Source organism: Scomber scombrus, chromosome 3 (genome assembly GCF_963691925.1).
Source record: "Scomber scombrus chromosome 3, fScoSco1.1, whole genome shotgun sequence".
NCBI lineage: Eukaryota > Metazoa > Chordata > Actinopteri > Scombriformes > Scombridae > Scomber > Scomber scombrus.
Window position 1 is genome coordinate 6,876,557 of NC_084972.1, and position 23,246 is coordinate 6,899,802.

The 23,246-nt window shown below is 40.7% G+C and overlaps 1 protein-coding gene across 1 annotated transcript in view; it reads right to left on the bottom strand.

Moving 5' to 3' along the window:
* The window catches only part of chl1b (cell adhesion molecule L1-like b), a 68,547-nt gene that overhangs the window by 24,762 nt on the left and 20,539 nt on the right, over positions 1 to 23,246 (bottom strand). Inside the window, exons 2-11 of the mRNA XM_062443501.1 lie at positions 8,716 to 8,931; positions 7,094 to 7,111; positions 5,747 to 5,855; positions 5,321 to 5,511; positions 4,601 to 4,723; positions 3,712 to 3,882; positions 3,401 to 3,427; positions 3,089 to 3,200; positions 2,625 to 2,806; positions 808 to 939 (exon numbers count right to left, since the gene is read on the bottom strand). Coding sequence (XP_062299485.1) covers positions 808 to 939; positions 2,625 to 2,806; positions 3,089 to 3,200; positions 3,401 to 3,427; positions 3,712 to 3,882; positions 4,601 to 4,723; positions 5,321 to 5,511; positions 5,747 to 5,855; positions 7,094 to 7,111; positions 8,716 to 8,815 — 1,165 coding nt within the window. The 5' untranslated portion in view covers positions 8,816 to 8,931. The remainder of the gene's footprint in view (positions 1 to 807; positions 940 to 2,624; positions 2,807 to 3,088; positions 3,201 to 3,400; positions 3,428 to 3,711; positions 3,883 to 4,600; positions 4,724 to 5,320; positions 5,512 to 5,746; positions 5,856 to 7,093; positions 7,112 to 8,715; positions 8,932 to 23,246) is intronic.

Consider the following 23,246-nt stretch of genomic DNA (forward strand, 5'->3'; position numbering starts at 1 on the left):
GGAATCATGTCAATCAGGAACCATTTACATTTTATTAAATCAAGTCATTATTTGTATACGTACACTTAAATACACTGTAGGTGGATAAAATATTTAATATTTATCATTCTTTTGTAGTTACACTATTTGACATATTCAGAAACATTCAGTCTTACTTTTGTTTAAAAAATGGTGCAAATATAATTTCAAATCACATAAAAGCATCACACCAGTGGTTTATGGTGCGTCACCCCTCTTGACAAAGAGCTTCTACTTGTGGCCCCCTCTAATCAGCTTATTTCTGCTCATTGTGACCCCCCCCCCCTTGCTCTATGAATCATTTTAAGTCAGAAATTTAGAGCAATTTAGTGCAGCGCAAGTATATAATTCTGCTTTCCTTCTCTTGTTAATCATGTCAGCAGCAATCAGCCAGTTTTTATTTGTACAGTGTAAAGAAAGAAAATGACCTGTTGCTACTTTATCATTACAGAGTTTTGAACATTTCCAGCCACTGTCTTTACTGTATGGCATATAACCTGCACAGATCTGGCTTCAAAATAATATTTTCATCAGTGTGATCAGTGTGACATTGTTTCCTTTTTCCTCAATATCAGCTGAGGATGATGTAGATTCCTTCATCATCCTTCTGAGTATGACCTTGCTGCCCAACTCATATCTCTATCCTTATGTTGTATATTATGCAATATGTTGTATTAAAGGAAAGCAAAGCAAAACAACATTGATATTTCCCTTTTTTTAATTTGTCATTTGAGAGGAAAGCTTTTAAACGGTGAAGTGAATCTACATGTAAACTGTGGTGGGACTAACCCTGCAGAGGTAGGCCGTTCACCCTCCACGTTATAGTCGGCTGAGGATTCCCGCTGGCGGAGCACTTTACGAGCACCTGTGAGCCGATCATATTGAGCTGACTCTCGGGCTCAAACAGCCACTCTGGAGGCTCTGGGAAAAAGACGAAGACACAGACAGTATGATGTTATCAAGCTGATGAGTGTCAGTGTGAGAATATAACTAAGACACTAAGCAGTAACACACAGCGGACATGATCACAGGAACAGTTGTGCAATGTATGTCAATACAATAGCCCTGCTGCAAGAAGTTCTACATTTCCAAGTTCAACCATGACACGAGGCATGAGAGGCTCTTCAGATCTTTACTATCGGAATTGCCACTGGCTTATATAAATCAAGTTTCTATCATACATTGTTTTGGACTTACAGACACAGATGGCATAAAGTCCACCAAAGCAGAGCTACGATCTTGATTAGTGAGTCAGTTGATCAAGAGAAAATAAATTGGCAATAATTTTGATTGAACTGATTAGTCGTTGAAAAGTCATTTTTCAAACAAAAATGGAAAACATTCCCTTGATTTAGCTTCTCACATGTGAGGATTTGCAGTTTTTCTTTGGTTATGTGACTGGAAATCGAAATATTTTGGGGGTTTTGGACTGTTGTTAAGTCAAGGGTTAGGGTTAGGGTTAGGGTTACAAGCAGAAAATGGCAGTGTGAGTTTTATAGATCAAATTACAGATTATGGACAGTAAATTTATCACCAACTATTTTAATAATTATTTTATTCATTTTTTTAATAACGGCAGAAAAAAGTCTGCACACTGCAGCTCCCAATGCAGGTATAATTTGATGGGCTATCAAAAGTGATTTGAGCCTTCTGCTTCTCTTCAGACTCTTAAGACAGAATGTATACCATAAACCATAAATCTAGCCATAGTGATGTTATGAGGGCTAAACGGCCTGATTCTTTGCTATTTTGCTCTGGGGGTCCCATCTATATGTCTATGAAGGTTTTGTACATATATGAAAATGCATTTCATTATTTATATATTTTTCTATTTTTGTTTATTATGTATGTTTTATAGTTCTACTTTGTATTATCTTTTCTACACTTATATGTACACCTGTTAATATAGAGTGGGATTGAAATAACATGTGACTGTCAGGTGACCTGGGTCTTTGTGTATTTAAGTTGTTGACTGTACATTCTGTCTTTAGTCTGAAGAGGAGCAGGAGGCTCGAAATGTCACTTTTGATATCCCATAAAATAATACCTGCATGAAGAGCTACGGTTTGCGGACTTAATTCTGCTGTTACAGATTTAGTTATTTGGTCCAGCATCTACAAAATATTTGCTGACTTGAAGATATTGCCTTAACATTATTATTATATTATTTTTCTGACAGTTAATAGACAAAATGATTAATCTAGAAAATAATCTACAGATTAATTGATAAAGAAAATAATCATACATGCAGCCTTTATACAGCAGGAAGAAACTAAATGGCATTAGACAGTGTGATTAATTACACAATGTGAGATGAAAAAGGCACAACTGCACATGACTCCAAGTTTAATCAAGAGCCAATACTACAGTCTTAAACACATTAATGTCCATCAGCATGTAGCAGGCATTATTCCTCAATTAGCTTTACTTATCTATAGAGATGTGCCACCTTTCTTAAACAGATGCATCACACCTACAATGTACTCTAAAGTTAAGGTTGCTGCTCTTAAAGGATCATAAACAAATGATGGATTGTCTACTATTGTGAGATGTACATCAATCAGAAGTGATCATAGCATTACAACCTCATGGAACGTTGTCATTACCTTCCACTGTCACTGTGAAGTAATGGACAACTTGTCCGAGTCCATTCTTTGCTGTGCACATGTACTTCCCACTGTCTTCCTGTTCAACTCTCGGCACGACCAGCAGCTTCCCGTGACTCTCAATGTTTGCTTTTGTGGGAAGCTGATGACCCATTTTCACCCACTCAACCTGTGGAGTTGGACTAACAGAAAAGGGACAAAACATTTCTATTTACATATCTGTTTTTGTCTATACATGACAGAAAAATGCAAGATTTCATGCTTATATATGCAGAAGCAATATTACTAAATGTTTGAAGTTTTTTACATTAATATAATAAATCTGAAGCTTCAGATCTTAAAAGCAAATCGCCTACAGTCATCCAAAAAATGTATAAATAGTTTTGGTTTGTTTTTTGACTAAAATTCTTAAAATGAGGATTTCAAAAACTGAAGTTATGAAGTGAAAAGTTGGCATTACTCACAATCCTTCAGCAATACACTCCAATTTCAAATCCTCTCCTTTGACCAGCTTTGCCTCTGATCTGACACCAGGGGGCATCAGAAGAGAGGGTTTCCTGTCCATGATTGCATTTGCTGCAGAAGCAGAACAGAAAGTATGAATTAAAAATCACATCAGGAGTTGCAGAAATCACAATGTGCAGTTATTTTTCGCTATGTTTAGATTGATGTTATATATTCATTCATTTATATTCACACATCTGTCTTGTGCACACATGTATCAGAATAAAAGTGCACAACACAGCAATGTGTTACTCTGAGAACTTCAAACTCACCAGACTCAGGACCCATGTCACTTTTTTCTGAAATGGAGTTGGATGAGATACAAAAAAAACAAAAAAAAACAAAACTATGAATATGAGGAAAATGTAGATGCATTGTGACAAACATCAAACTCAAAATCACAACATAAAACTGAGGAGATGCACATAAACAAGACAGAGTGACGCTCGAATGGCTTTTGAAGTGTAGCTATGAATATGTATATCAATGAGAACGTTGGAAATGATCAGTGCTCAGAAACACAAATCAAGGTTTGCATCATGCTGGTTGGAGAGGAAAACAAAGAAGCTGGGCTGACACCTACTCGTCTTGACGATGACAGACATGGCGGTCTTCTGAACGATGGTTCGTATTCTGGGGAAAGCTGCGAAGCAGCAGTAGTCTCTCCTGCTGTCCTTCTCCTCCGCATGAGAGAAGTAAAGGTCTCCATTCAGGCCCATAGACACCCTCTCATCCTGCTCTATATGCTGCAGATCTGAACACAGAGAAATGATGATTTCATTTATAGTTTAGCTTAACGTTTTGGTGATTTATCTTAAAAAAAGAAGTTAATAAAACAAAACTGAATATTGAATAAATGTTATTGTCTTATTGTTTAAATACATTTGAAAGTCTTTCTTTTTCATTTGTTGTTGAATATTAGTGAAAATGTTGTTTTTTTTATTGTAAGTTACTATTTTTTATTGTATAATATGCAGAATTTTCTGATCTTCAAATTTGGCTTGTTTCAGCTTTTAATTTTTTGACACTGTGACCCCCAGGAAGACTAGCCAAAAGAAAAAGAGGCAAATATCAGCCTGACAACATTAACCTCTAGTTGAACCCTTTTTTTAAGTTTGGAAGGAGGCATTATATTTCAACATGTCTAATACTATCATATTTACTTGTTTTGCTTAAATCTTGTTCCAGCTCTTAACTGAAGCTATATTATGTTTGAGCTGAGTGAGTGTAAAAAACATCCAATAAATAACATTTGGCTGCAGTATGCCATCAAACGGAAATATTCTAGATGTTGTGTACATCATTTCAAACAAATTTCCCCAACATTCAACCTGGCATATTGGCTCTCTTTAAAATCTCTGCTAGAATTTAAAGTTACATTTTGTGACTTTGAGTAAGAATACATGGGGTCTCAACATGTGATTTGAGCTCAAATGTGCTCATGCCATTAAAATTCAAGCAATATCGCTTACTGATAGTCATCCAGTAGATTTGCAGAGGGGGTATTCCTTGAGGTGGTTCACATTTCAAAGTAAAAGGCTGACCTTCCTCCACTTCAACAGGATCAAGCGTCTCTTTAGGAAACTTGGGGACATCTAGAAAAAAAATCAGACATGAATGAATAAAACAAATACTGCAGTTCTCTTTCTCTACCAGCAGATGGCAGACACATCATTCTTGAACTCATGTGAGTCATAGTATGTGCTTGTTGTTGGGTTCCTTGTATCATTCAGTAAATTCTATGGGTTTTTTCCCCCACTTCTTGGCCTGCAGGAACAAAACAGACATCACTACTACAATTGTGTTGGGCTTGTCAACACTGCTGAGCAGTTGAGGCCCCAGCCAAATTTCGTCAAAGTCTCCCTTGGAGTGGATTTTTCTTTGAGAATTTATGGGCCGTCCTTGGGAACAAAAAATGGAAAATGTCACAAAGGGAAATGATGGAGAGGTTGGATCACATTGGTTGACTTCTCCAATACAGAAATATAGATGAGATGCTGCGAGGGGTGGAGCGCTCGGGAGCTTCAATGACTTTCTGCCACGTCCCGTACGATGAAAAGCTCACAATGGTGAGGTGCAATCATTACGAGGGACTGTTGGCCCCTGAATCACTTTGAAAGCACTGTAACAGAGCACCCCACACACATACACACACACACAGGCATACACACACACAGATGTATGTTACTCACGGGGCACAATGAACTCAATCTCCTTCGATATGGCGGTTCCCAGTTTGTTTGAGGCGTAACAGCGATAGGTTCCCTGGTACTCAGTGAGGTTCCCATTATTGGGTATCACAAAGGTCCCAGAATTCTCCTCTTTCACCAGCCGGGGGTCTAGGAAGGGGTCGAAATCCAGGCCATTCTTTGTCCACCTGAATCTACATAAAGAAAGGAGGTATTGAAATGTCAAGTACCTCAGCTAAAGAGAGCAGGATGCTCTTTTTTTTTTGTCAAAGTGGGTAAAAAACCAAAGCAGCAAAATTCAACATGCTAAGAAATGGACGAGGAATTGTTGTTTGTTTGTTTGTTTGTCTGCTAACAAACTCTCCATCCTCTCTCTCTTTCTCTCCTCCTCCTCCCGTCTGACGTGATGGTGCACGGCTCGGTACTCACTCTGGCTCGGGATTCCCTTTCGCTTCGCACGTCATGGGGAAGCTCTCGTCGAAAGGGAAGGCGATGAGAGAGCCGGGCGACTGAGCGGTGATGGTGGGCAGCTGCTCGACTGGACAACAAACAAACAAGCATGAAAATGTGACTCGACATTCAGAAGTATCTGGTATTTGACATGATACTAAGTCAGCGGTTCCCAACCTGTTTTTGGCTTGTGACCCCCTTCAAACAAAGCAATATCTAGTTGTGGCCCCTCATCAAAGGTTATAAGGTCTTAGTGAGGACATGGGCTGTGAGAAGGCTGAGCTAATAGTAACTTTTCCTTCTTTGATTGTTTCATTGGAAAGATTTTTAGAAGCAGAAAGTGTTCAAAGTATTTCACAAGAAAGAGAAAAAGTCAGATTTGTCTTGGGACCATTTGGGTCTTTAACCAAGGCTTGGGAACCACTTTATTATGATGTTGTTCATGTACAGAGTTTTATTCCAAAACTTAATTCTCCACACAATATTAATAACTTTATTAATCACAATCTCTCAAATATGATTGTTATTGTCTAATTGATGAGAATCAGTAGGCCTGTCACGATAACTACTTTTGTTGGACGATATATTGTCTCAGAAATAATCGCAGTAAACTATAATATTGTCATTTGAAGATCATTTTATACCACTGATGTAATGATAATATAACAACATATAATGCAAGGGAGGCAAGGGGGTGGGATTGGAGAATGATTGTTATGTTTCAGTAAAAACACAGGCTGCCATTATGGGCCTGGACAGAGTTATTTACCTTTAATTAATGGCGGCAACTACTTGCATAGCCAATGTGACATGAATAGCCTCTTAGCTGCTAATGTGAAGTGTGGCAATATTGCGGTAAAAAGTGATCAAGATCATGTCCATGTCTTATACAACAAGTAGATATATAGACATGATAATGTCAATAGTTATGTTATTGTACGGTAAGAAGATAATTATTGTGACAGGCCTTAGAATCAGTCTCTTGTTTTTTGATTGTTTCATTTTGGCAAAAAACTTTGGTCTGGTATGATTTTATGATGAGAGTTGTGACATGTGCTAAGGATTAAAAAAAAAAAACACACACACACACACACACAACACAAGGCTTTAATGGTCTGATTAAGTATGAAGGGAAAAAAAACAAATGCCACGACTCCTAGGAGCTAAAATAGCAGTATTATGGAATCATGACTGATGACACATTCAGATCCGACACATATGGCTGTCAGTAAAGCTGCCGCTGTGCCTGACAGCGAGCCAGGAGATTAACAGAAAAGAGCTGAGGACGTCACTAATACCAGCTACAGTATGGCAGTGTGCACTTACTGTTTACATGACCTAAAACTAGAAAATCCATGGCAGCGGGGAGGAAAATAAACAAAACAAAACACAGTCAACAGTTTGGGAATTATCTTTTGGTGTCACAAGCTTTCTCTCTACAAACCTCTTTTAAACACACACAATTAAAGCTGAACAGAGGACTGAATTAAAAAGATACTGTGACATCAGTGAGCCTGAAAATGCTTTTGTCTTTTTAGTTTTTATCAAGCTCTTTAGAGATATGTCTGAATAATTGAGAGGGAGGGGTTTGATATGTGTTTCCAAGGACACAGGAGAGACGCAGATCTGACACAAAAGAAACAAGAAACCTGATTCAAACAAGATAATAGCTGTAAATATATTCCATTCACAGGATGTTTGATGGTTGTAACTCTTCACCGTGCTGTGATTTATTCACCTATAAATTATTCAGCTGTTCTTACTGATAAGAACACTTACAGTTCAGCCAAGGGCAGGTTTTTTATCTGTGGCTAAGCATAAGAAAGTACAAGATTCCTTATACATAAGATTTTCTTCTTCATACACTAGACTGTATCACCTTGCTTCAAACTTGACTTTGTTGGAGTAGCTTATAATGTATGTCTATGAGGTATATTTTCATATCTATCAGGTCAACATTCAGCCAATTCATATTGATAAAAGATCATACTGCAGCTTGGTGAAATCAACTAAATTAGCTTTTCTTTCTTTTTTTCACTTAAAGGAGCAGTGTGTAGGATTTAGTGGCCTCTACTGGTGACGCTGCAAATTGCAACTAACTAAATACCCCTCCCCTTCCAAGCATCCAGGAGAACCTACGGTGGCCACGAAACTTACAAAAAACAGGAAAGAAAGAGGACCCGCTCCCTTTGTAGATATAAAAGGCTCATTCTAAGGTAACCAAAACACAAGTATTATTATTATTATCTTATTTTCAGGTGATTATACACTAATTAAAACATATTTGTCAATATTATATTGCATTTCTGACAAGTTTGTTCTGCTAGATGCAACCAAATTCTACACACTGCACCTTTAAAGTGTTGAGACTTGGAATTAATGATTTGAATGAATGTGCTACTTAGTGTTTATTCATCAGTATATGTTCCTAAAGAAGCCTAATCAGCCTAAAAGCTGACTTCCCAGCATGCTTTGCATCAGGGATATTTTACTATGGAAACATTTATGTTAATTAAAAGATATGTTAGGTTGAACAAACCCAAGTAACTTAACTCAGTTTCACATCTTCACAGCTTGTGATCTAACTTTGAACCAATTATTCAAGTTATCATTTAGTTCAACTGACTCACATTTCTAAGGCAACATATTTTCTTACACACTATCTATCAAGATAGTTTTAAATCACTTTTGAGATCTATTTCTCTGAGATTACACACTATAACAACAACAGTGGGAAAAAAATCATCAGCATAAACAATATCCCTGTTTTGGTGGATAATCCAGAAAATGATCTCTTTTATATAAAGACTATTTCTACACATAATGTAGTGTGAAATAATAGAGAAAATTAGTTTTTTGTTATTTGAGTGAACCACACCTTTGACCATTACATTCATTTGTGAAGATGTATTCATTACTCATGTCTAATATCACAAGGCAGCACTCACCTTCCAGTGGGATATCAATGGCTGTAGTTGTATGAAAGGCACAAATAAAGGTGGCCAAGCCCAGCACGACAACCAATCCTGTTCTCTTCTGCGACCTCATGATTTTTTTTTTTTTTTTTTCACTGTAGATCTCAAGACGTCTTCAAAAGGAAACGAGCGCTCTCCTCCTTATCCTCGTCCTCAGTTCATGTCTCTGGCGCGCTGAAGATGCTCTACCTGTGGGAGAGAGAGAGAAAGAGAGAAGGCCCCATGAATCCGCCCACGTGTTGGCAAACCCCAAACATAACAAATCCCCCCGTGACTGGGAGCCCGGCTGCTCTTGTGCTCAGCCAGGCATAACAGGCACATTTTCGTCTGCATCAACAGGAAACTCAGCGCTTGTTTCAAATTGTGCTGTGACAAAGAAATACTCGCATTAAAAGCCTCCTATCATCCTTCTTCCCTTGGGGACTCAAATTGTTTTGTAGTTTGATGTCTGCGGAAGTGTGTGGCGGGGAGTCTATTTTTCATGCAACAATGGAAATAAATAAATAAAAAACTAATGAAGGGGCCTGTGGATTTATTAATGCGTGGCAGATGTTCAGCACTAGTGAGATGGGTGGTGGAGGGTGGTGGTGTTGAGAAAGAAAGGCATTTATTCCAAAATAGAGCCGAGATTGAAATCAACATCCAAATTACCATCAAAGTTAAGATATTCAGCGGATTTAATCGTAGTGCTGTTTTGATCTGCGCCTGCATGTTTCTGATAATAATAACTCAAAAAAGAGATTAACAATGCAGCTACACATGTATCTGTTATTGCAGAAAAAATACTGCAGCCTGAGGGGGGTGCCAGGCATAAATAAGCTTACATAGTTAACAGTCAGACGGAGTAAACTGTCTGCACACATGGAGCTACCAGAGCGCTGGATCATTTTCCAGCTAACAGACCAGAGTCTGGGTCTTAATGAGCACATGATCGGTCCGGAGTGTAGAACTAGAGGAGGGAAGGAGAGGTTGGGAGGGGGAATAAAAGGGGGCGATGTATGGGAATTTTAGTGGCTGTAGTGGTGCTCTGTAAACCCTCCGGGGTGTCAGTTCATTAGTCTTCCTTGCGTTGGCCGTGACCCAGCACAGCAGGTCGCCCTGGAGTAATTAGCTCGACAGCTAACACGCGCAGCATAATAACAATAAGAGGAATATCAGCTAATCGTCAGCGTAAGGTTAAATGTGGAATTATGATAAGGTTGTTGATCTTTGGGGAGTTTTGCTGGTGTTCATGTAACAGAAATGGTTTAATATGCCTCAAAATGACAAAAGAAGTAATTTGCAAATATTAGTGTTGAAAGGGTGTCTAATTATTGTTAAAAAAGGCATGTGTGTGTGGTGTTAAGGACTTTATTTAGCAGCAGGATCCAGGACATGAGATATACAGTAACTGGTGCATGCTCGTCCAGCTGTGCAGACCCTAGAGAGGTGGTCACTTTGGTGCTTCAATCCAACTCTAGCTCTTTTCTAATCTCTCTGCTTTCACAAACCCGGATAGGAAACACTGGGGTCAAACTCCTGCTCCAGAGATGTAATTGAATAATTGACCAGAGAACAAAAGAGTCGATTTCATTCATTCGGCGCGGCCTGTTTTCAGACCGACGTGCACTCTGAACTTTTCAACTGTGCCTTATGTTAATGGAATTAGCTCTGTCTGGGGTCCTTATGACTCAATACTGGCCCATTCTGAACCAGCGTGTGACCCCTTCGCCACCCACCTACGGCATTACACCAACAAGGTTTGAAACTCTTGAGTGTGTTGCACATTATATGCATCCACCCCACTCAATCATTACTCAAGCCTATTGACTTTATCTCCAACTGGAGATTGGTGTCTCAGTGCTATAAGTCATTGAGAAAACTGCCTAAGGCTTCCTTTTGTTTCAGTTTTTCCCAGACATTTTGATTTATGTTGCTAAACTCTGATTAAAATCAAAAGGTAAGGGCTTTGTGCTAATTGGCTAGAGCTTTGTTGGTGAGATTGGCCTGGTTAAGGGGGAGTTGGGAGGGGGGTTACAATCCCCACAAGACAATGTGTTCTCATTGTCTTATTGTGCCGGCCAAAACCCTTTACCAGCCTAACACCACTTTAGATGGATTACACCTTGTTCAAACTGTGCTTGATCATTTGCCTTCTGATTTAATTTGTTCTCCCCCTTATTAAACATTTATTGCAAAGCAACTCGGCCATCTGTTTGTGGGAGGTGAGCTGAGGACTTAACTGCTGTGAGCGGTGATGTCTACATTGTGGTCCTGGGGTATGCTGCCTATTGGACCTATATGATGCGATGCACACGAGAGAGAGAGAGTTGGGGGGGGGGGGGGCCTTCGAAGCTCGCCTGATTTAAAGACTGCAGGCTGTTCCTAATCCCTACCCATTTCAGCAGCGATCACACCAGCCTGAGATTGATGAAGCTGGCAGGAGGTTAAAAGCTGCTCACTGTGGGAAGGCCAATATGAACCCTAACCTTGCTTAGCCGAAGCTCAGAGGGGACAGAAGCTCTGCAGTGGTGGTGGGGGGGGAGTGAGGGAAGTGAAACGATGTGGGCCAAGTGAAATCTGCCACCCCTGCTTCAAAGTTCTCTCTGAGTGACAGATGTAGAGCAATTACTGACAAACTTTCTCCTTGTCAACAAGAGGGAATCATCTCAAAATTGGACCACTTTGGTACAAAAACATTGTAACCTAATTATTCTCACCATCAGTAATGTCTTACTGTCACATTAAAAAGAAAATTACCCAGCTAGTTTTCAGACTTGCAGCTTTCCCAAATCCTGATATGAGCTGACATGTTGCCTCACTTTAAAAGCTTTATCTTATGGCTAGACTATAGGGAAAAATCTTTTAATGTATTCATCATGACAGAAATGAAGTCACTTGAGCTTAAAATGCCCTAGTCGCCGATTCAAGAATTTGGAAAGTGACCCAGGAATTATATGGGGAACTGCTGTTTTTGTATCATTTAAACTAATAAATAATAAATAATAGAAAAAGATAAACAAATATATTCACTTATGTCAATCTAAATCATTAAATCCACTAGTATGAAATGTCTAGTCTATGATTCTAGTTCCCATAGTATCCAGCATGTCTTTTGCCATTAGAGAAATAGCTAGATCAAATGTAGTTTTTCGCAGGGGAAAATCTAATTGCTTGTGTCTGACACTGTAAGTGCCTGGCCAAACTGGGCCCAGACTTATTCTTACTTCATTTAATCACAACAGCTCTATTGCAGAGTTTCTCAGACAGAGATTTAGACTGGTCCTAGACTAAAGAAATTATGATATGCACCCATATCATGTATTATACTCTGCCTAAATTATTTATACTCTATATTTTTATTCTGTTTTTAGGAGGATGCATTATATGTCTGAGTTTTGAATGGTGAGCCACGTCTAAGACGATTTTCTGTCATGACACAGTCACAGACAACAAAGTTTCTGAATGTGAATCTGAAGTCAGTAAAAATATCCATTGAGAAACAAGTGTAGTCCTGGACTAGACTTAATCCTTGCCTACGAAATCATCCCTTTAAGTTTAAGGTTGTGGTGACCATTAAGTTTTTGTTTCCTGCGCTAAGACCAACATGTTTTTAGCTAACTCAACCAACCTCAATGTGCCCAAAGACTTGCCACTGGTTTGAAACAGCTTTATTTCTGTGATTGGTTGTTAGTACACTGCCAAGAACGTAACCTATTGACAGTATATTGAAGTTTCTGGCACAAAAGGTCTCTTGTTAGTGTATGAGTTCCAGGAATCTTTCAGTTTGTCTTCACACTTGTAAGCATCTCTGATCACTGAGCAGCTTCTGTGGCCTTTTCTCCTTAAGGAAAAAAATAAAAAATGTAGCAAACTTCTGCTATATTACTGCCAAGCTCTGCCTTTTTCTTGACTCTCATATTTCAACCATCTGGTGTGGCGTTAAACTTTGACTTTGACCCTAAAAACAAGACAAATTTACAACACGGTATCACACACATCACACACTGTTGAGAGCATGTATGCAGTATATCAAGAAAAAGAAGGAAAAAAAAAAACCACAACAGCGACGCGTTGCTTTCCTGGAACATTCTACACACTTGTGGATGCGTTGTTTAGTAACCGGGTGGGGTCCGAGAGCGGGCCATTCAAAAGCTGACTATACAGTAGGCTCTTGAGCTGGCACCAGCTGCTGCTTTCTCACACACAAAGACAAACAGGCGGAGAAGTGTGGGCCTACTGTAGTTTAATGTGCAAGCCTGTAATAGGATTAAGCAGATCCTCGTCTTGTCAGGCTGGATTAAAATTTTCCCTCCGCTAAAGACCTGCGACGGGAAGACGGCGGCTCCTCGCTCCCCTCTCGCCGTCCTGATAATGCCTCCACACTGATTCCCATTTGATCGTTCGAGAACAATTAAAACAACGACCCAGCTGATTAACACCGGGCGCCCATTGACTCGCGTTGCTTTTGATGTTTGTAATGAGTACACTGTTTTTTCTTCGTCGTCGTTTTATTCCTTTTGTCCGATGAATGACTCATTTAGCATACAAAATTTGACACCCGATCTCACTTGGTAAAAAAAAAAAAGCTTAAAAAAATAGATTTTTTGTTGTATTTCATGTATAATTGAATTTTCCTCTGCGTTTAAACCTACCGTCTTGCTTTTCAATATGTAAACTGTATTTTATAGTGACCTTTAACGGTGATAAGCGTTATCAGTATTCTACAACAAGCGTGGCAATTCATCTATTATTAAAATATTAGCGGCGAGGGGAGGGGGACACAGAAAACAAGACGCTAAATGAGATTAGGAAGTGGGAGCAATATTAGATAATATGTTTGTGTAATTGAGATTTTGCTCAATTTTACTGCACTTCGGAAAGCATGACAGTTCAATTATCGTAGCATTAATATTTCAGGGGTGTGTGGCTTTAGCGGGCGGAGGGGGGGACTGGAGGATGGAGGCTGGAGGACTGATGGAGGGGTGGGGTAGGGTGGAGGAATGATGAGGGGCTCAGATGTGGAGGAATGAGGTAGATATAGAGCGACTCGCCCCTGATGAACTGAGGGGGTCTGTGACCTCTGTGTTCTATATGAACTAATGAAGAATGACCTTGCTGACCCTACATGAACTTTCCTCACCAGAGAGAGAAAGCAGGATCCAGTGTGTACATCCCATAGAGCCATACAGCCTTATGTAACTACATTACTATGTACGTACAGTAATAAAGCAGCATAATCATGTCAACAGTTGGTGTTAGACATCCTGGAATAAGTGCCCTTTTTTTTTTACATTTTACTGTACTTCATTTGAAAACACAACTCAAGAGCTTTTCAACCACTAGAGGTTTTCATCTTTTCAGTTGTGCGTTTTTCTAAAGAGCCTTCCATTTTCTTTCTCTCATCAACAAAAGAGCATGCAGGCTTTCCCCAGCCTCTAATTAGCTGCTCTTTTGTGTGTGTGAAAGCGGTTTGTCTCAATAAAAAATATGAACTCGTGCTGAGCATATTCAAGTAAAAACAAACCCTTCTGTAGTATCTTCATATAAATTAACTATCATGTCTGTGCCACATTATGTTTTTTAATTCTAGTGTGTTGCATAATGTATGAGAGGGAAGGAAAAACATGTCACTTGACTAATAAATCATGTAGAATGTATGTGCGATGTATGTTAACAGATGAGCCAGAGTCCTCACTTTGAACCTGGTAATATGTTTAAGGCCAGAAGAAGAGGTTTCATAAAGTGCACTGCACCTGTCTGCATCACAGCTCTCCTACATCTTTCTTTTTTCTTTCTAGTTTTTACTCTGATCTGCTCTCTTTGAAGTCCCGCAGCAGTGTGGCCCTCTCGCCCAGGACAATAATCACATTAGTGTGTGATCCTCACTGAGTAGCTGGGGCAGAGAGAGAGAGAGATGAATTCAGGAGTCCTGGAATATTATATTTGTGTGTGAACTAACGCGGCGTGCTCCTCTCCGGCGTTCGCTCACTCCCGTCTGACTGATGCTGGCAATTTCCCCGGATGAAAACTGTGCCGCGGCCAGACATGATCGATGGCTCTTCTATCCCCAAATCCTTACCTCCATCAGACCCCGAAGCAATTTATTTCTGCCGACAAACCGCCAATTTCTGATGTTCCCTACAGCACTCTCGAGAGCAGCAGCAGAGCCATAATATTTTTATAGAAATGCCACTGCTGCTTCATCCTTTCAGGTGTCTGAAATACATACAGTCAAATCATCATTTCAGCCTGTGAAATCAGAGGGTTCTGCGACTCGCCCCTGACTGTAATTCGGCATTTGGATTTCCTGTCCTGTCCTGGAGCTGAGCATCTGGACAGTGTTACTCCGGGTAAGCTGTTTGACACAGCTGTCGGATATGTGGCCCACTTCCTGTGCCTCTCCATCGCTCTAACAGGGTCGAGCTGAGGCTGTGTTGAGATAAATGGAATGGAGCGAGCTCCAGGGACCAGACACTCCAGATTTAAGTTTTTTAAAATATGACAAGGCAAGGAGCCTCAGTATTTATGAGCAGGACACTAATGGTCTATAAACACGACACTGTGAAAAAATACTACTGAGCCTCAGAGTGTTGCGTTGTTTAAAAAACTTTCGACAGCAATTTCAGTGGTTTGCAAAGCGAGATTGTCATCCGCTGGAGATGTCTGATCAAAGCTGCTCCCACATGTAACCCGGTTATAAACTTATACATTTTAAATCAAATGTCACACTTTCCTCTCTGTTATCTTCTCTCAAAGCTAAATCTAACTTTTAACTAACAGCTATTTTTCTCAGATGTTCCATTAGGATCTGCCTAGTACACAGTTCTTTTTAAGGCAACAAACCAATGAATAGCATAATAAGGCAAGGGGGGCGGGGGGTGGGATTGGAGAGTGGGTGCTACACTTGTGTAAAAACACAGAATGCTATTATGGACCGGACAGAGTTATTTACCTTTAATTCATTATCAGCAGCGTCGCTCACTTCTGCAGTCTCCACTCAGGATGTGCACAGTGAGGAATGGAGGCAACTACTTGCTTAGCCAATGTGACATGAATAGCCTCTTAGCTTCTAATGCAAAGTGTTGCAATATTAAGGTTAAAAAAAAAAGATAAAGGTCATGTCCATGCATCATATGATGTTGATAATTACATTATTGTACGATAAGTCGATAATGTAATTATCGTGGCAGGCCTAATGCCAAGCTCCAGTAGCTCATGCTGTAGGTCTGAGACACATTCATCATCTTACTTAACAGGATTTCAGTACAACTAACATGTTCCTGTGGATAAATTGCTTCCTTTGTACATTATCAGCAATAATAACACAATTATCAGCGTAGTGAGTCAGGTGTGTTTACAACATCACAATCTGAAATAAGTTATGTTATACTATAAATAGTGAATGTACAATAAATGGCTTGGTAAATAGAACTAATTACAGTGCCAGTTTGACAGGAGGCCTTGACAGGAGGCACGAGACGAAGTGAATGTGGATAGACACAACACTTCAATGAAGTCTAAGGCTTCTTGTAGATTAAATACTTCACTACACAGCCTGAAAATACAATGAATGAATCAGTCTGATTATGTAGAGTATGAGTAAAAATCTCTGATTCATGAATTTGAGTAACTTTTGTCAACCAGTGTATTTATGTAGTTAATTATCTCCAATCTCATGAACTACCTCTGTTTGTTTAGTTAATACACTGTATTATCTGATGTATCATTACTTATATTGTATGAATGATTTATTATTTTAATACGCCTTGCACACTCCTTACATTACATCTTATTTCTCTGGCATGAGTTCAAATTTAGTCTTCTTCCATTAAACAGTTGCAACTTGTCGGGTTGATCAGGAATGTTTGAGACGTCAGAGTAAATAAAACAAGCGTGTCTCATGAAGTACACATTTTTGCACGGGTTGTAAACTGTTGATTTTTATGTGACTTGTTTAGAAATGCAAAGAGTTGATGAGTAATTTGTTTAGTTATAGATTAGATTAGGGCTGGGCAGGGTCGACAAAATGATGTTAACAGTGAAACATGGTGTTGGAAGAAGATGATGGTGGGGGAGGGGAGAGGGATGTCATCTCATGGACTACTCCTATAGGGATATTATAATATTTTTTATACAGCCTACCCTTTCTTTTATACTTTTTATGTTTGTTGGATATTAATTGCTTTTTTAAAAAATGTTTTGGACATTTGAGCCCATTCACTGCTCATCCTCACCTACTCACTCAGTCTTTTTCACCCTTGTCCACCCTTTGATAGGCTTCCTCATTAAGCAGATGTAAATTAAGTGATGTAACTGCATAAACTGAACTAAAAAAAAAGGTCAGTCATTTAATCAACTGATCTCAGTCTTCAGATAGCTGATTGGTCAAATAGTGTGCTCTTCATTGGATGGAACAAAAACCTGCAGGCACACGACCATTTATGGAATAGTGTGGACATGCCTGATTCAGCAGATGGGGGTGGATATTGATCAGTGACGGTTGCAGATCGTCACGCATCATGATGGCGACAAATATTAAATCTAGTGTCCAGTGTTTTTGCTTTTAGAGGAAGAAACTTCTTGAGTGTCTCCCTGCATGTGGAATGACCCAAACATGCTTCACCCAAATCCCAAAAGTATTTGTATTTCATGTAATTTAAAGCTCTGGCCCCCAAGGTAATAACATCCAGAATCAAAAAGAAATCATGATAGGAAAAATCTGATGTTTACAAAAATGTGCCGAAACTGTTCTATGAGGAACAGAAGCACTGTAGTCACATATGTTGTCAAAGCCTCTAGCCCGGCAAAGACGCTCATTAAGCCGCTGACAATCATTCCCACAAAGCCCCATCTAAAGGCTATTCACCGGCTGTGTACAAAGGAGAGTGGAGGAATGCAAGTTCCATCTCGCTCACACCCCCCCACCCCCACTCCCCCCGTTTTCCTCCTTCAGTGTGCTGCACCTGAAGGCTGAGCAGTGAAAAGTATTTATTTGCAATGATCAGCTGAAGAGACACATAAACAGCACAGTGGGTGGGGGGCACCAATCTCCTGCTGTGTATAAATCTGTTGAGTTTTGCTCCTGCTGGAATCTTCTTCCAGTCAGACAGTGACAATCCATTTAATTGTTAATGCTGCTAAAGATTTGTCAGCCAGCATTAGTCCAGCATTGTTGGATCCTAACTGTCTTAGCTTTTTAGAGGGGAGAAAAAAAGGATATTTGGGTTTGGTTGGCATGTTGGATGTTGGATGTGAGCGTACCTGACTGTCACACGCTGCTGAACAGAGGAGCTGACTGCATGACTATATAGATGGACTGAGTGGAGGCTGGGCGACATGTCAGTGCTGAAAGTGTCGATAAGAGAGCGCAAAAAAAAAAAGAATAAAAGAGCAGCCTCTCTCCCACGACACATTGAGGAGAGGAGAGGATGGGGGGGAAGGGAAGGGAAAGGAGGAAGCGCCCTCAGTCTGGATGATGTATGGTTGTGTACCCTCGTCTGAGACTTGGAGGTTTTTAACGGGGAGAAAAGGCAGAAAATGAAAAGGGGGCGGGGGGACGGGGAGGGAGTAAGAGGGTCATGCTTGAATTATGCTGATGCAGGTCGTAACCGCTGGTGGAAAAACCTACCGAAGGCAAGGCTGCTTCAACGGAACTTGCAGCTACAAATAACAAGGTTATTATCACTGGGGTCTCCAGAATGCTGACAGATAGAAAACGGTGGAGGTGGAGATACAGGTAGAGGTGGGATTGTGTAGACGTTTACTGGACTGAGCTGATAGATTCGGTCATTTAGTGGCTTGTTATGGGGATGGGTGCACATTAAAAAAATGTATTTAATTCTAACCTTTTATTGCCTTATGATTGTGACAGCTTGGATATTTTGATTTAGCTTGCTTTGTTTAAGGGAATGAACTAAAGTGAATGGACTGACTTCATTTTATTAAGCTCGGAGCTTTTTAGGCTATAATTTGTAAATTGGGTTTAAACAGAAGATGGAGAACATGATGACGCAAAGGCTGACACTGGGGGTGGGGGGGAGGCTGAGATTTCGGAGCAGTCGGGAGACAAAATGAGCCAGTCAGCCAAAGTCAGTAACTGAGAACACTCATACGCCTCTGCGATGCCAGCTCCCGGCCCTCAGAGCCCATAAGCGCTCTTTGAGCTACAACAGGATGGAGCTGCCATTATGGCCACACAAACAGAGGGAAGCCTTATGAACTTTGCACAAATGCTTAGTGCTCCGGGGGCTGGACGGCTCTGGAAGCAGGGGGAAGATGGGTAGGTACCGGGGCCGGCTGCCAGTTCCGAAAAGCTTAGTGTTTATGCACTGGGGCCAGACAAACCTGACATTGTCCTGAGCGCTGGCCCCGAGGGGAAGGAAAACCTCTTTTTTTTCTCTCTGCTGCTCGGGCGCTCAATTCACACTTCCAGAGTTGATTCACTGATTCGGACATGACTTACAGAGGAAAGAAGACTAACATTTATTCACACTTTGAACTGATTGTCGAAGGCGGTAAAAAGGAAGTCACGGAGAGAAAGTGGAAGCAGTATTGTGCAACTCAATAAACTCTCATAGATTCTTTTGGCTTATTTCTACTGTTATTGTGCTTCACTGACACCTGATGGGTCATTTATCTGACTTCACTAGAAAACTTCAATTAAAAACTAGATAACCCACTGTACCCTAGAGCTGCAATGATTAATTGATTAATTGATAAATTACAAACTATTTCAATAATCCCTTACTGATTTGAAGTCATTTTTAAGAGGAAATCGTCCAAATTCTCTGGTTCAACTTTCTCAAATGTGAATATTTGACAGTTGGATAAAACAAGAACATTCCACTTTGGGCTTTGGGAAACAGTGATGTGACATTTTTCACCATTTTCTTACAGTTTTTAGACTTAACTTGTCAATTAATCAAGAAAATAATGGTCATATTAATCAATAATGAAAGTAATCATTAGTAGCAGCCTCACTGCGCTCCCACAGAAAATGTCTTTAATTTATGACACCATCTCTTATCTTCCTCCAGCAGCAATCGCTAAATGTTATCTGACCGCTACAAGATGGAGGTCTGCAACCGTATCGTGTCAATGGAATTAAAATAACGCTCTCTTGACCTGCTGCCCCCCTCTGCTCGGGCGAACCAGAGCAAATGAGAGGGAAAAGGCAAAAGGCAAAAGAACAACACAGAGCCCGGTCAAAGCCACGCTGCTCCCCCACTGTCTGAAAGAAAAATGCAGGTGGTAACATCTGCGGTTCGTGGCCCCACTAAAACCCCTCAAAATGTCCCCATGTGTTTCCAAAGCAAGTACTCATGTGATACCTAAAACTCTCCTCCGAGCTGTCAGGATAAGATAAATGTTATAGCATTAAAGTGAATAGTAAAAAAAAAATGAGCAAAGCCATCAATATTCCTGAAGGACAACCAGACTGCTGAGGTAGCATGAAGAGTGATTTATACTTTTCCCACCATTTGGTATACATGCTCGCTCCTCTCAGTGTGAGGCGTTTAATTGAACTTTGGGCATATGGCCCATTTCACCAAAAAATCGTCTGTTGCTCAGTCTGTCAAAAAACGGTCAATAAGCCTCTAACCTGGCACCGGCAGATAGAAGCATGGGGCAACCTGCCTTTCGGCTGATACAGTGTGCTACCATGTGCTTCGTTCTCTGAGCTCTGAATCAATACGGGAAAAACCAATGCATTTCTATGTGTGGTTTTTCTTATAGGTTGCCATGGTAACAAGTGGCCCCTAACTTTATTCTGATCACATTTTTGAGAAGTTTTTCCTGGTGCTTTTTTTCCAGAGGCATGCTATGCTATGTTACTGTGTTTCTACATTTAAGTCACATCACACTTTAGGAATTTCATTACAAACAGCTTCAGACTTCAGCCAGAGATGTGACTGGTACTGTTTACTGCAAATGAAAATCAGACTGAAATTCCAGCATTGAAGATCCCCCGTTATCCGTGGCGCTTTAATAGTCTCCTCAATTATTCCCAGATCCATGTTGACGGCAGATTTATTCAGCACGAAAAAAAACACTACAAAAGGACCTGATCAAACAACAGATAGCAAATAAATAAATAGAAAAAACCGAGGGGTCAAACGCATTCTGTGGTGTATCCGAGCTACACAAGATGTTTTATACTAATAATAGTGACTGTGAGCAAGTGTTAAGTGATCCCAAGTGTTTGAAGTCGAGTAAAAACGGCACACACAGAGAGAGTGTGAAAGCGGAGCCCTGACTGCAGGCCTGTGAGGACATGGAGAGAGAGAGACTGAACCAGACTGTTGTCCAGCTCTCTCAGCCAGACTGCTGGCTTTCGGAGCATCACAGATGGTGCGCTCGGCGATCATGGCAGTGATCAGGGGGGATCTCTACTCCTGATTAGCACACCTACTGAACACAATGTGCACAACAACGTCTGTTCCCTCTCTGACCGCATGATACCTACCTACAGTAAGCTGGGTTTGTATGGTAAACAAACAAGACTTTTACAAGAAGCCAGGCAAAATATTATGTGATGCATGTCAGTATGATGATGTCAGTGTCATGATGATGATGAACAGTGACATGATCCAAGTTCAAATTGTTGTAAACTGTCAATAGCCTTCAGGATATAATGATTGCACAGTGTCAGTTATAAATTTAAACCTGAATATTACATTAGAAATAAATAAATAAATATACATTTAAAAAATAGAAGGGAGAAATTCACTTAACAGCATTAAAGGGGAAATAGCAGAGCAGGACGTGGACAAAAGCAGATTGGCTGCTGTACTTTATCTTCTTCCTCCTGTAGACAAGTTCAGATGAAGTGTCCACTTAGAACTCAATTTAATCATGCCCCCCCACCCAAGAATCAATAAGCTATTTCCCCCCAGGTCACTTATAGCAATGGGAAAGGGGGCCTCTACTCCGCAGCTATTTAGAGTGTGTACACAGCTGACGGAGGATACAGCGGTAAACATGAGCTGGAAAATGAATTCATTAAGATAAACGCAGCGTTTCGTAGTAAAATCGTGTAGGCATGGTAACCAGCCTTTCGCTCCGCTTTTGAGATACACCCCTAGACACACAAGGATAGGTTAAAGGGATCGGCATGCGCACGCTGGCACAGACGCTGTGTGCACAAACACACACACGCACAGAGAAAACCCGCTCGCACAAATGCACACTCGAGTCTGAATCAAATCCTCTTCTCCAGAGAGGGTGGCTCGCTTGTAATTTAATGGGAAGGTCCTGCAGGCGGTAAAGCTAAATGAGAAGATGATCATCTCCATCAGCAGCAGCCCACCTGTCAGAGGAAAAGGGGGGTTTTCAACACTTCCTCTCTTCAATACTATTATGCCCACAAGTAGGATTAATTATTTCCAGAAAACAAGCTTTTTTTTCCGCCTATAGTCTTGTGACAAGAGAAAGCAGAGCGGATGATTTGGTTGCACGCCCACTCATAATAAGCAGTGAGGATCTAATAGCCTTTTAAGGAGTGTCCTGCTGGCCACCTCTTCACACACACACACACACACACACACACTCACACGTCTCGGGGTCAGCCCTTTAGGCCCGCTGAGGCGGAGCAGCCCGTCGCGCTACACGGTTAATCCTGCGGCGGAAAATGTCGGTGGGCTCCGTCTCGCATGGGCGCCCGGCAAGAGACAAGGGGGCCAAACCAATATTTGAGACGAATTAACTATATGACTGTGTGTGTGGGTGTGTGTGGGTGGTTGTGTGTGAAGGGTTGGGGGGGCTTTTGAGGGTGCGGCCTCGCCTGTGTGTGTGTGTGTGTTTTTACACAGGTTTGCTCGTCAATAGGCTGGCTGGCCGGCCAACTTTTCAAGCCTCATCCTCATGGCCATTCACTGAGCGCATAAAAAGAAGACTGGCAGATCTTTAGACGTGGTGTGTGGGCTGATGACACTGTTTGGATGTTACTTTTCATTAGCAACACTAAGAAATCCTCTTTTCTCCGATATTTACCTAAAAATGTGTCAGTTTAGAAGAACTTACCACATGCTTCTCACTCATCTCAACAGTTCACAAAGGCAGCAGGCACTAGTGGGAAACCCGTAGTCTTATTATTCTCAGAGCCTCTCTTGATAGCCAATTATCCCACGTCAGGTGTGGTAGCCCACAGGCACAATTCTATAAAGTACACCAGAAACTGTAGTACCATGCAAATATCCCTTCTGGTTTCACATGATGGATTGTCGCACTGTCGTTATATATTTTTAAGCTACATGTGTTCCCAAGAAAATCAAGCAAAGTGTAGGATACGTGGGACTCAGGGTAGTGGTAGCTTATAAAACTTAAAAATCTGTATAAATCATTCATATGTCCGGAGGGGCCGGTTGAGGAAGTGCAAGAACCTGACGTTTGCCTACAACCAGCTTAATGAATTACAGAGTAGCTGGTACATTTATGGATGAGCATTAAAGCAGCACCTGCTGGCTCGAGGCAAGACAGGTACAGTTTCCTCATTAGGTGTCATATTGAATGGACAGTCATAA